Consider the following 12,724-nt stretch of genomic DNA (forward strand, 5'->3'; position numbering starts at 1 on the left):
ATGGAGAAACCCAAATGGACTTTTTGGCCAGCCCAGTAGATAAAATGAAAGGTACAGATCTTAGGGATACCAGTCCTGAGTTCTGATATCCATGCAGCCTGTTAAAAAGAAAAATTATTCATGACCCTTGTTAAAGACCTTAAGGAGGACTTTATGCTGGGGGGTGGCTATCACGGTAGGTGTAGGGGACGCTCTCCTGGGCTCTGGCGGTGAGAGAGTGAGAGAGAGAAAGTTTGGGCTCAAGTCTGACTCTAGAGAGGACAAGTGGGATTTCTAACCAGGGAGCAGAGTGGGCGGGTGGTCACTGGATGCGAACTTACAAAGAGGAAGCATTAGGGAGAGGGGAGGTTCTTGCTAGATGGACTCAACTGAGTTCTTGCTGAAGGCGGGCCAGAGTCGGGGAGGGGGAATTCGATCAGATATCAAACTCAAATTTGGTCAGATACCGAGGGTGGGGAATCTTAGCAGGATTCTTGCTCAACCTGGATTCTGCAAGGACAGAGAGGGAAGCCCAAGGTTTGGCCTTAGTCAGAAAGAAGATTTACTCTGAGGAGCCAGTCTAAAGTTTTGGTATAAGAGAGTCTTTGTCAAAGCCAAACTCCTGTCAAGATGCAGAACTGGACATTATCCTCTTGTCCCTTACCAGGCGGTCCCCACCCTGCCCCTACAGGCAGCCGTTATTCAGCTTTTCTCCGTCATAGATTAGTTTTACCAACGCTAGATCTTCATATCAACAGAACCATGTAGTATGGCCTCTTTTGTATATGGCTTCTTTCATTCGGCATGTTTCCGAGATTTATTCATGTTGTTATAGTCATTGGCAGTTCATTCCTTTTTATTGCTGAAGAGCAGAAGTTGGCAAACTTTTTCTGTAAAGGTCCAGAGAGTAAAAATTACAGGCTCTGTGAGCCATGCGGTCTCTGTTGCTCCTACTGAACTCTGCCACCGCAGTGCAAGAGCAGCCATAGACAGAACACAAACATGTAGACGAGACTGTACTCCAAAGATTTATTTTAAAGACAGGTAGTGGGCTGGAAGGCTGTTACTTTCTTTTTCTACTGTAAAAGAGGGAAAAGCATTCAATATTTCATCATTAATCCTATCCCTGAAGAATATTCCAATTTATGGGTGTACCATACTTTATCCATTCTCATATTAATGGACACCTGGGCTGATTTTAGTGAGCATGGAAAAAGCTGGTGTGAACATTATTCTGCAAGGTTTTTAGACAGGTTTTCACTAACCTTGTCTAAATATCTAGGAGTGGAATTGTTGAGTCACAGGGTAAGGTGTATGCTTAGTTTTAAAAGAAACTGCTAGACCCTTTTCTAAAAAGTAATATAAAATTTACACTTTCATCAATAAAGTCTGAGAGTTCCAGTTGCTACATCCTTGCAAACATTTGTTGTTGTGAGCCTTTTTAATTTTATACGTTTCGGTGTCATATCTCATTGTGGCTTTAATAAGTGTTTCTTTGGTGACAAGGTTGTTTAATACTTTTTCACGTGCTGCTTGTTTATTCAAATACCGTTCTTTGTGAAGTGTTCAAATATTTACCCACTTAAAATTTGTTGGTTTTTTTTGTTGGAGTTATAGAAGTGTTATGTATATATTTGTTTTTCTCTTTTATTCTGTTAATGTGATAAATTACATTGATATTCTGAAGTTAAATCAACCTGGAATTATTGGGATAAACTTTTCATGGACATGATGTATTATCCTTTTTTAGTTATTGCTGGATTTGATTTGCTAGTAATTTAAGAAGTGTGCATCTGTGTTCATTGCCCTGTAACTTCTTTTTTGTAATATCGTTGTCAGATTTTAGTGTTAAAGTTGTACTGAACTCAATTAGTTAGAAATTGTTCTGGTCTCCTGCATTTTCTGCAAGAATTATATAAAATTCGTGTGATTTCTTCTTTAAAGTTTGGGAGAATTCACCAGTGAAACCATCTTGGGTCCCAGAATTTTAGAGTTTTCTTAGTAGGAAGGTTTTTGATGATTAATTCAGTTTCTTTTTTTTGGGGGGTACATTATTAAAAATTTATTTTTTTATATTTAAATAAACTTGTTTAGATTTATGAAAAACTTGCAAAGTCAGTACAAAGAGTTCCAATACCCCCTCACCCACTTTCCCCTAATATTAAGATCTTATATTACTATGGCACGTTTATCACAACTAGTGAGCCAATATTGAGACATAATATTGACTGAGGTCCATTCTTTCTTTTTTTAAATATTTTTAAGTTTAAGGTGTACAGCATAATGATTTGACTCCCATGCATCATGAAATGATCAGTGAACATCCATCATCCCACATAGATACAAAATTAAAGAAATAGAAACAAAAAATTTTCCTTGTGATGAGAACTCTTGGGATTTACTCTATCGACTCTTATGTATAACATACAGCAGTGTTAATTATATTTATCATATTGTCCATTACACCCTTAGTAATTATTTATCTTATAACTGGGAGTTTGTACCTTTGACTGCAGCTGCCAATTCCCCCTCCCCCAATCTCCAGCCTCTGGTAACCACAAATCCGCTCTCCTTTCCTATGAATTTGTTTGTTTTTGAAGTATAATTGATGTACAATGCTCTGTTCCTGTTACACAACATAGTGATTGGTTATTTCTGTACATTTCAAAATGAAAAGTATAGTTATGTCACCATACAAATATATCACATAATTATTGACTATATTCCCCACAGTGTACATTTCATACCCATTTCATACTCATTTATTTTGCAACTGAAATTTTGTACCTCTTCATCTCCCTCACCTATTGCTTTCTTCCCCCCAACACTCTCCCGTCTGGCAAGCACCTGTTTGTTCTCTGTATCTATAACTCTGTCTCTGTTTTGTTAGGTTTCTTCATTTGTTTTATTTTTTAGATTGCACATATAAGTGTAATCATACAGTACTTGCCTTTGTCTGACTTACTTCACTTACTTACTTCACTTAACATAATACCCTCTCCATGTTGTTGCAAATGGCAAGATTCCGTTCTTTATCAGATATGTGATTTACAAGATTTTCTCCAAGTCTGTAGCTTGTTTATTCATTCTTTTAACAGTGGCGTTCAAAGAGCAAAAGTTTTTAATTTTGATGAAGTCTCGTTTGCTGATCTTTTCTTGTATCAATCATGTTTTTGATGTTTTATCTAATAGATCATGAAGAGTTTCTTCTATGTTTTCTTTGAGAAATTTTAGGGGTTGTTTCTTACATTTGGATATGTGATCGAGTTTTAGTTCATTTTTGTCTAGTGTGATGTAAGTTGCTGTTTCTTTGCTTTGGGTTAATTCAGTTTCTATAATCAATACAGGGCTATTCAGGACTTCCTTGGTGGTTCAGTAGTTAAGAGTCTGTGCTTCCACTGCAGGGGTTGTGGGTTTGATCCCTGGTTGGGGAAGCTCTGCATGCCATGCAGTGTGGCCAAAAAAATAATGATAATAATAATTAGGGCTATTCATATTTTTTGTTTGTTTCATCTTGTTTTAGTTTTTGTAAGTTGTGTCCATCAATGAATTTGTCCATTTTACCTACGTTGCTGATTTTGGTTCTATGAAGTTTATAATATTATTATTCTTTTAATGTCTGTAAGGTTTGAAGTGATGATTCCTTCTTCATTTCTAATAGTGACAATTTGGTTTTTTTTGTTGTTGATTTTCCTCTTGATCAGTATAGTTAACAGTTTGGTCAAATTTGTTGGTCTTTTGAAGGAACCAACTTATGGATTTGTTAATGTTTTCCATGATTTTTCTTTATTATTTCATTGATTTCTTCTCGTTCTTTCTTTCTTTTGACTTCCTTTGGGTTTATTTTTTGCTTTTCCAGCTTCTTAATTTTAAACTATCAATGATTTTAGGCCTCTTTTCTTTTTTAATATAAGTATTTAAAGCTGCACTTCTCACATTGTTTTATTTTCATTGTCATTTGATTTGAAATGTATTCTAAGTTTCCTTCTGGCTACTTCTTTGATGCATGGATAATTTAGATGTTTTGTTTAATTTTAAAATATTTCACGGTTTCCTTAGTACCTTGTTATTGATTTCTAATTTAATTCCATTGTGCACAGGGAGCATACTCTATGATTTCTGTCCTTTTAAATTTATTTAGATTTGTTTCGTTTTGAATTTATGTAGACTTGTTTTGTAACCCAGAATAGGCTCTATCTTGCTGAATGTTCTATGTGCACTTGAAAATAGTGTGTATTCTGCAGTTGCTGGGTGTAATGTTTCTGTTAGTTTTTTCATCAGTTACTGAGAGGGAACTTTACCTGGTGTGGAAATTGCAGATTTTCCTACCTTTCCCTTTAATATTGTCCTTTTTTTCCTTTATGTATTTTGAAGCTCTGCTGTTAGCAGCCTGCACATTTATGACTGTTAAATTCTCCTGATGACGCCCTCTCCCTGTCCTTCTATCAATTCCAGAAAGGAGTATTGTAATATTCTCAAAAATTTCGGAGGAAAAATGATTTTTAACCTGGACTTTTATGAACCTGGACTTTTATATATAGAAAACTGTTAGGGTAGTTTTTTGTAATTATTTGGAAAGTTTCCTGTTTCAGTGTCATGGAATCTCCATGGAGAGCCCACTGCTTTATTGGGAGGTGGGGTTTTGGCAACTTTGTCTGAAAATTGTTCTGTTTAGATTTTCTCTCTTTTGGACTGGGTTTGAGTTACTCTCTTGAGTTTTCAAATTTATTTGTAGAGAATTTAGCAAAGTAGTCTCAATTTAATTTCTTCTCTTTGATTATTTTTCACTTATTGCTTTTTGTATTTGAGCTTGTTTCCTTTTCTTGACTAGGTTAGAGGTTTTTCTTGATTTCTGCTAAGAAGTAAGCTTGACTTAACAGTTTTGATCTTTTGGTTTAATTTCTATTTTTGTCCTACAATTTTTTTTCCTAACTTTGAATCTCATAATTAATTCATTTTTCATCTTTAATTTTTATTGAACCACTAAGGCTATGAATTGTCCTCTTAGCACTGCTTGAGCTATGTCCTGTAGGTTCTGAATGGTAGTGTTTTCAGTATTATTATTTTCTAGATATTTTGCAATTCTTATTTTTATATTTCTTTGTCATAAGAGTTGTTGGAGTGTTTAAAAATGGTGCACAGAGCCTAGGTGGAAAAGTCCTATTTTCTGATTTACTATTAGTTTCCAGTGTTAAAACATTTTGATGAAAGAATGTTTTTACTACTTCCGTTTTTTGGAATTTATTACTGTCTTATTTTTGGCCTACAGTGGCTGACTTCATGAGTCAGGGACTTGAAAATAGATGTACTCTTTTGTTTCTGGGACAGAGTTTGCCATGTCAGTCAGATCCACCTTATACTGTGGTCTTCCTTTTCTTGCCTTTTTTTTGGGCCACTTGATCTGATATGAACAGAGGTTGAAGTTTTCCATTACTAGTGTCCTTACATCTCTGTAGTGTCTCTTATAATTTCTGCTTTATAAATGGTTGCTGCTTTTTTATTTGGTGCACAGATATTCATAATATGTCTTCACTATGATTTCTACACTCCCCCTTTTTTGTTCTGTTTAATGCTTTTTTTTTTTTTGGCCATGCTGAGTGGCTTATGGGATCTTAGTTCACTGAACAGGGATTGCATCCAGGACTATGGCAGTGAAAGTGCTGAGTCCTAACCACTGGACTGCCAGGGAATTCCCTCTGTTTAATGTGTTTAACCTAAATTCTAATTATCTGATGTTAAGATAGTGAACCAAATTTTATTTGCATTTACCTGGTGAAACTTTGACCATACTTTTTTTTTTTTTTTGCGGTATGCGGGCCTCTCACTGTTGTGGCCTCTCCCGTTGCGGAGCACAGGCTCCAGACACGCAGGCTCAGCGGCCATGGCTCACGGGCCTAGCCGCTCCATGGCATGTGGGATCCTCCTGGACCAGGGCACGAACTCGCGTCCCCTGCATCGGCAGGCGGACTCTCAACCACTGCACCACCAGGGAAGCCCTGACCATATTTTTAGTTTCAGCTTTTTGGAATCACTTCATTTCAGGTGTGTTTCTGGCAGAGTTGGGTTTTGCTTTGTGATCCAGTATGAAATTCTTTTAAATAGGTGATTTAATAAGCACATTTATACTTACTGGTGTGACAAATATATTTGGTCTGAGTACTGTTATTCTATTTTTCAGAGAATTTTTGTTATTTGGCCTGTATTATTTTGTATATACTATTCTAATATTTTAGAAGGTTTGTATTTTTCTTCTTGGTTATTTTTATAGGTTTGTTTAACTTAGCCGTCTTTCTTTGGGCAATATGTATTAGTTTCCTACAGCAAGGAACGATATTAGCATGTTTCTTCCTCTTCTTTCCCTTTCCCCTACCACTTAAGACTTGTTAATGAAATTCTAATTATTTGCCTGTTGCTCATTAGTGGGTGATGTTTCCTGATTGCTTTAGCTGTGATTGGTGGGAATTAATGAACTTACTTTCTCATCTTTTCTCCCCTTTATTTTCTCACTTTTTGTTAGCTGTATCCCTTCTGCACTGGCAGGGCATACACTCTACCCTGCCACTGTAATTCCCTGGTTTGTTTTAGTCTCAGTTCTACATTGAATATATTCAATGTGTACCATCATTCCTTTGACCATGCTTTCTCTAGCCTTTTCTTGGTGAATTCATCCAATAGGAGTTTCCTTGAGGGGCTCTTGGGAAAATTTTCTGATTTCTTCTATGTTCAAAGCTGTTTGTACCTTTTATACTTGAAGGATGGCTTGGCTAGATGATAAAATCCTTTGTTCACACTTTTTTCTGTATATCTTGTAGTTATTTTCCCATGTTCTTCTGCAGTGAATATCACTATGGAAAATCTGGGGCCAGAGTTTTTGGGTTTGGTCTGGCTGTCCGAAGAGCCCTTGTCTTTTGGGTGCGTTGATTTTACTAGGATATGTCTTAGAGTTGACCATCTCAGCCACTTTGCCCTGGCACACCTACTGTGCACTTTCAATACATAGATTAATCTTTTATTTCAGGAAAGTTTTCTTAAATTTAATCTGAATTCTTTTGTTATATTGGTTTGGTTTTCTGCTTCAAAGATTCAGTTAAGTACTGGTTGTATTCTCTTTGCTTATCATCTATAGCCATACTTTTTTTCTCTAGTTTTTTAAACTCTATTTCCATTTCATTTTATTAGGTCCTTATTTTTTCCCCATATACTTCTTCTCCCTTGTGCGTCTTCTCATTTCATCTTCACTTCCATGATAGTTTAAATTTGTTCTTATTTTTCTTGAGTTCTGATTACTCACATTTTAATCTCCTCCTTGTCTCACTCTTTGCTGAGTTCTTATTGTGCTTTGTGATTACTCTTAATAGAGGTGATTGGATTAAGTTTTAAAAATTTATGCCATAACATTTGCTTAGAATTTTCATATATTCTTTGGCTATGTTGTTTTGATGCATGTTCATCAGGTAAGTTTTGGTGTTCTTTTCCTGTTTTTAATTTAAAATATAAATGGCTTTTAATTGAGACTGTGCCATATAAAAAACATTATTGCTCATCATTAAATGACTTGAATTACCTTGCCCTGGCTATTTGTGGGACAGTCCTCTGGGGTGTGTGTGTGTAAAGGGGTGCTGGGGACAGGCAGCTTCTGTACTTCACAGTTGCAGTACTTTCTGCTTCACTGTCTCCACAGACATTCTGCTTCCTGCTAAGATGGCCCTTCTCTATAGCTCTGCCCTCGCTGTTTCTCTGAACCAAACTGTCCAGGAGGTCGTCTACTGCCAGCCCTGTTGCCCCTCTGCCCACTTCCTTTGCCGCACCAAAGGCGTGTATCTCTTGCACTTCTGGGTGAGCCTGTCACTTGCAGAGAGCACACGGTCTCCAAGTTGCCTGGGATGTGTTGCCCAGGGCTCTTTGCTCTCGTCACTCATTGTATTCTCCCTTTCTGGTCTTCTCCCCAGCAAGGCCTCTGCGTGATCTGCACCGTGTCTGCTCCAGGTCTCATGCTTCTCGTACTAGGTACAGGATGTAGGTCGTCACTCACTTCAGGGTGAGTCCATGCTCATAGTGTATTTTGCTGGCATTTTCTGTGATCTCTTCTCTTAGGGCTCTCTGTTTGCTTCTTCCTCTCATCTTAGATTCATGGCTGCTATTAGCTAATTGTAGCAGCCTTTGCACAGTCTCCTTATACTGTTGTGCTGAAAATGCTGTGTCCCCCCCACACATCGCCCCCGCCATTTACCTTGTTTTGTGAGATACGCAGCAGGAGAAAGCTGGCGCTCCACGGGCATCTTATATTGGAGGTCTGATGAACTCTTTAAAAGGACCTCTAAGGTCCCTGTTTTGAGAATAGACTTTTAGGGGAGTAAGGTGGAAGCTGGGACACCTTATGAACTAGCTGTTCAGGTGTATTAATGATGGACTGCATCACAGTGCTAAGTGTGGAAACGGTGAGGCATGGTTAAATTCTGGATGGACGTTGAAGGGAAGCTGATTTGGGGCTTTTGCTACTGGAATAATGGAGTGTGAGAGAGAGGGGAGCCACCTGCAGGTGTGCATGTCGTGTGTCTCTGTCTTTTCGAATGCTTCTCAGTATCGGGGAGCTCATGCAGCCTTTAAGTGGGCAGGACCTGTTCACAGCAAGACGTTCCCTGCCGTGCGTCTCATCTGGCCCGGTTGCCACAATGAGCAGGACTTCACACGGTTAACTTACGAGGCGGAGTCCTTTGGTGTTTAAATTCTGGGTGGAACTGCTTTTCCTGTGTTTATTCCAGACCTGTTGTGGCGGTCTTGGGTACCCGTGGGCTCGGCTCTGCTTCTCTTCCTGGGCCCAGCAGCACACATCAGGGCCTTTCACACGTGCCTTTTCTACTCTGCTTAGAGACGAGTTCTTGGGCCCTGCTTGGGGTTAATGCTGCAGCCAGCTGCTCCACATACAGGGGCAGAGGCTGCCCAGCCATTCCTTAGTCATCTTGCGAAGTAACCTGATGATTGCCTTAAAGCTCCTCCTGCTTGCTAAACTCAGAATCCTTGGCCAAAAAGAACAGCTTCCAAATCTGCTAGGGCTTCTTTCAGTGCATATTTGGATTGTGGTTCTATTAGGTTTATTCGTTATTAATGTGATCCTATTTGCCTTCTCTCTTCCAAAAATTTGTCAAAATTTCTGGTCTGCTGTAGTTTTCAGGGCTGCTATGGTTATGTTTTTATTTTTTGTCATTTTTGTGGGATAGTGGGATGGAAGACAGGAAATTCCTGTACTTGCTGTCTGCCATCTTGCCCTGGTTGTTTGCACTGCTCCTTAAGAACTGGGTGAGGGGTACACGGAAGAAAAAGAATTTGGGAAGGAGCAGAGCTTTTAGGTTCAGAGGTCAGAAAATGATTTGGCTAATATGTAACATACTATTCATTAAGGACCTTAACATTTCTGGCTTATTGTAATCTTTACAGCTGTTCAGTTATATGGGACATATAATATGGAACATAATTGGGTGTCATTTACTTTCTTTTTTTTGAAGATGGCCCCTTAGAGAGTGGAATATGAGAAAACATAACTAAAAATGAGCTGCCTAGTTTATGTCCATGTGGGAAGTCTTACGTCATCCATATTAAGTTTCTGATTAGCTAACTACCTGTGAATCATGTGAATTTTAGGAAACAACTTATAATTTTATATCTTTTCTGTATTGGGAAAAATGTATCTACCTTAAGGAAAGATAGGAGACAGAAGACTGCTTTAGGGAAGATGCTCTGAACACTTAAGAATGAAAACATGTTTTAAATGTAGGGTTTGCATCAGGAGAAAAATTGAGTATATTGAAACATTTTCCCCTTGTACTAAATTTCAAGTGTATTTCCTTACTAGGTTGTGATATCAAGATGTGGAGCGTAAAGCACACTGTCGATACAAACAGCTTAGGGGCTCCAGCCATTCTTATCAGGGACGGGTGGGGGCGCTGCTGAAACCCGGCTTGCCAGTCGCCAGCCAGGGGCCGGGCGTGCCCGCAGGTCCTTCTGAGGAGAGGCCTCTGCTCTGCATGCCGTTAGATATCCAGCGGCCTTGTATCTTCTAACGGTTTAGAATAATGCGACAAGAAAGCTGCCGCGTGAATTGTCATCAGACTTCCCGTACCAGGACTGTATGTGTCTTTCTGTTTTGATTGATACTTAAAAAAAAAATAATCAGGTTTGTAACAGTTTGTGTTGAAACCTGTGGGTGAACTGGTCCCTCTGACTGCTGGTGGTTTCTGCAGGTCTCTGAGCCGCGGCCCCATAGCGCCTCTCCTCCCTCGGAGCCGTGAAGCTTCTGCCCAGGAAGCTTCTCTTGGCTGCTGTCTTGTTTTCCTGGGCGACAGGCACTTCATTGCTTTGCATAAAGTGCTGATTTAAGACACCTTACCGTTGCGGGGAAGGTCATGTGCGAGGGTGGGCAGGTAAACAAGCAGCGTGGCTTCTACTGAACGGGAGCAGTAGGCCACCTGATTCAGCCTTAGTTATGCCTTTCGTGGTTTTGAACAAAATTATTAAGGTGATATCACTTCTTAGGCTCTTACTAACGGCAGAGGAAGGGGCTGAGGATGGTGACTTTAGTCTAATCACATTTGCAGGGTATGTAAAGGTCAGAGACATTTAATTCCTTGTAACAGCACTGTCTTCAACATATTTTGACAGCTATTCAGGACTATGAAACTGCTCAGGAACACAATGAGAATGACCAGCAGATTCGAGAAGGTCTAGAGAAAGCACAGAGGCTACTCAAACAGTCGCAGAAACGAGATTATTATAAAATCTTGGGAGTAAAAAGGTGAATATAAATTTAAAATTCACATTGTTATTTTTAATCAACTGTTTTAAAGCTAGTTGTTGCTCTTTTTTCCCTCTGATTCATTTCCTTTTCTTAGGTAATTTCAGTCATAGATTAAACCCTAACGATCTTGAACATCATAAAGCTGTTTGAATATATTACAGATAAATTTCTTTGATAGAGACTAGTCATGCAATGATGGACGGTTAGTAGTTGGCGACAAAGAAAGGACACTATGGCGTGAATAGGTCCCGGGCCTAGATTTTTTAAGAAGGGCAAAGAGGTGGGAGTGAGCTTTCTTTTGGTGGGGACAGGAGGGAGAGGGGTTGGGGAAAAGAAAACTTCTCTAGGCCTAAAAATAAAGTGGCACTTTCAGAATGAACTTGCAGGCACAGGGAGAATGTAATTTACTCGATACCTGCTTTTATATTAGACCCACCTTCCCTGAGCAGGGGAACCGTCAATCTTTCAGTCAACAGTCTGAAACTTTGTTCTTTTTGAGTACGCTAACCCAGGAGCAAAATACAAAGTGGGCTTCAAAGAGTCGTGTCGCTTTTAATGCCAAGAATCGAATCATGGTAGTCGGGAAATTTAGAAAGTTTAAAAATGCATCAATGCGGTCTTCTTGAGGGAGAATCGTCGTACAGCTCAGGAGTACTTTCATTTGTTCCTGGTGAGGTTCTGACATCAGGGAGCAAGCATTCCGGGAAGGCTGGCGACCGTGAGGGCGGTGCGGAGCGCTGGGGAAGGCGCTCAGGGGTCAGGATGGCGGTGCTCAGAAAGCCAGGCCGCCGATCGCTCAGCGGGGTCTTCCCGACTGTCCCTCTTAGCTCCTCCTGGCAGTATGTTGGATACTTCTTAACTAATGGTTATGAATTAACTTTACCACCCTTCAGAAATGCCAAAAAACAAGAAATCATTAAAGCATACCGAAAATTAGCAATGCAGTGGCACCCAGATAACTTCCAGAATGAAGAAGAAAAGAAAAAAGCTGAGAAAAAGTTCATTGACATAGCAGCTGCTAAAGAAGTCCTCTCCGATCCAGGTATTGTTTGCTGTAATGTTTCTGTTCTCTTGAAATGGCCGAGTCAGTGACCGGCGACTTCTTAGCTCTATTCCTCTGCCCGTCTTAGCGGCCGTGTCAGGAGTGGACGGTGGGGCGCGTGGTGGGTGGGCCCCCTGGGGCTGACCTCGGGAGCTGGCGATGGTCCCTGACGCCCATTTTCATGCCTGCCCTTGTCAGACTCTAGGGACCCTCACGTGCACAGCGCAGTGGAGACGCCACCAAGTGTGGAGTCACAAAGCCTGAGAGTGACTCTTCTCTCTCTTTCAATAAGTTCCTAGAACTTTTCTGGGCCTCAGGTTGTTTCACCTGATATGCAAGTACAACAAGAGGGATCCGCTTAGGTTCATCCCTTCCAGCTTCGCGGATCAGTGGGAATGTTTATACCAGACTTACGGGAGCCTGATTAGGGCGACGGGCTGCCAGGCAGGAATGTGCAGTGGCGGGACAGGGGCACATGGCCAGCCCGGGGCCTGCCCTGCCCTCTGAGAGGGGCGCCCCAGGAATCGTGCTCTAACTCTAATGGTCATTCGATTTACTGGTTGATATAAATGTGATTTCGCCATAAGCTAAAATGACCTGGAAAATAAGAGGGAGACGGTTTCAGAAATTAGGTAATACCGAGCACTGCTTTGACATTTCCAGGGGGAGTCGCATGTTAAGCTACCACCTACTGCTTTTTTGTGGCTTTTCATGTCAGTGGCAGCAGAAACTCTGACTCGAGCTATAGAAAAATTTAACAAAATAGAAGGAAATCACAAGTTTCTGAACTACTTATGCTGTGGAATTGAAAGTAATCTCGTGAGAGAGGGAGGAGTCACTTAACGAGAGTCGAGGAGGGTGCACACTGGTGGTGCTGTGGTTCTGCACACGCCGACGCCTGCGGAGGGCTC

At 40.3% G+C, this 12,724-nt stretch overlaps 1 protein-coding gene across 5 annotated transcripts in view; it reads left to right on the forward strand.

The window, feature by feature from the left end:
* DNAJC3 (DnaJ heat shock protein family (Hsp40) member C3) overlaps positions 1-12,724 on the forward strand; it is a 110,402-nt gene that overhangs the window by 71,758 nt on the left and 25,920 nt on the right. For all 5 annotated transcript variants that reach the window (XM_059041566.2, XM_067016657.1, XM_067016655.1 and 2 more), the window contains exons 10-11: positions 10,636-10,768; positions 11,665-11,813. In XM_059041566.2, the coding sequence (XP_058897549.1) occupies positions 10,636-10,768; positions 11,665-11,813 (282 nt within the window). The remainder of the gene's footprint in view (positions 1-10,635; positions 10,769-11,664; positions 11,814-12,724) is intronic.

The sequence above is a fragment of the Kogia breviceps genome, chromosome 16, assembly GCF_026419965.1.
Source record: "Kogia breviceps isolate mKogBre1 chromosome 16, mKogBre1 haplotype 1, whole genome shotgun sequence".
NCBI classification, from domain to species: domain Eukaryota; kingdom Metazoa; phylum Chordata; class Mammalia; order Artiodactyla; family Physeteridae; genus Kogia; species Kogia breviceps.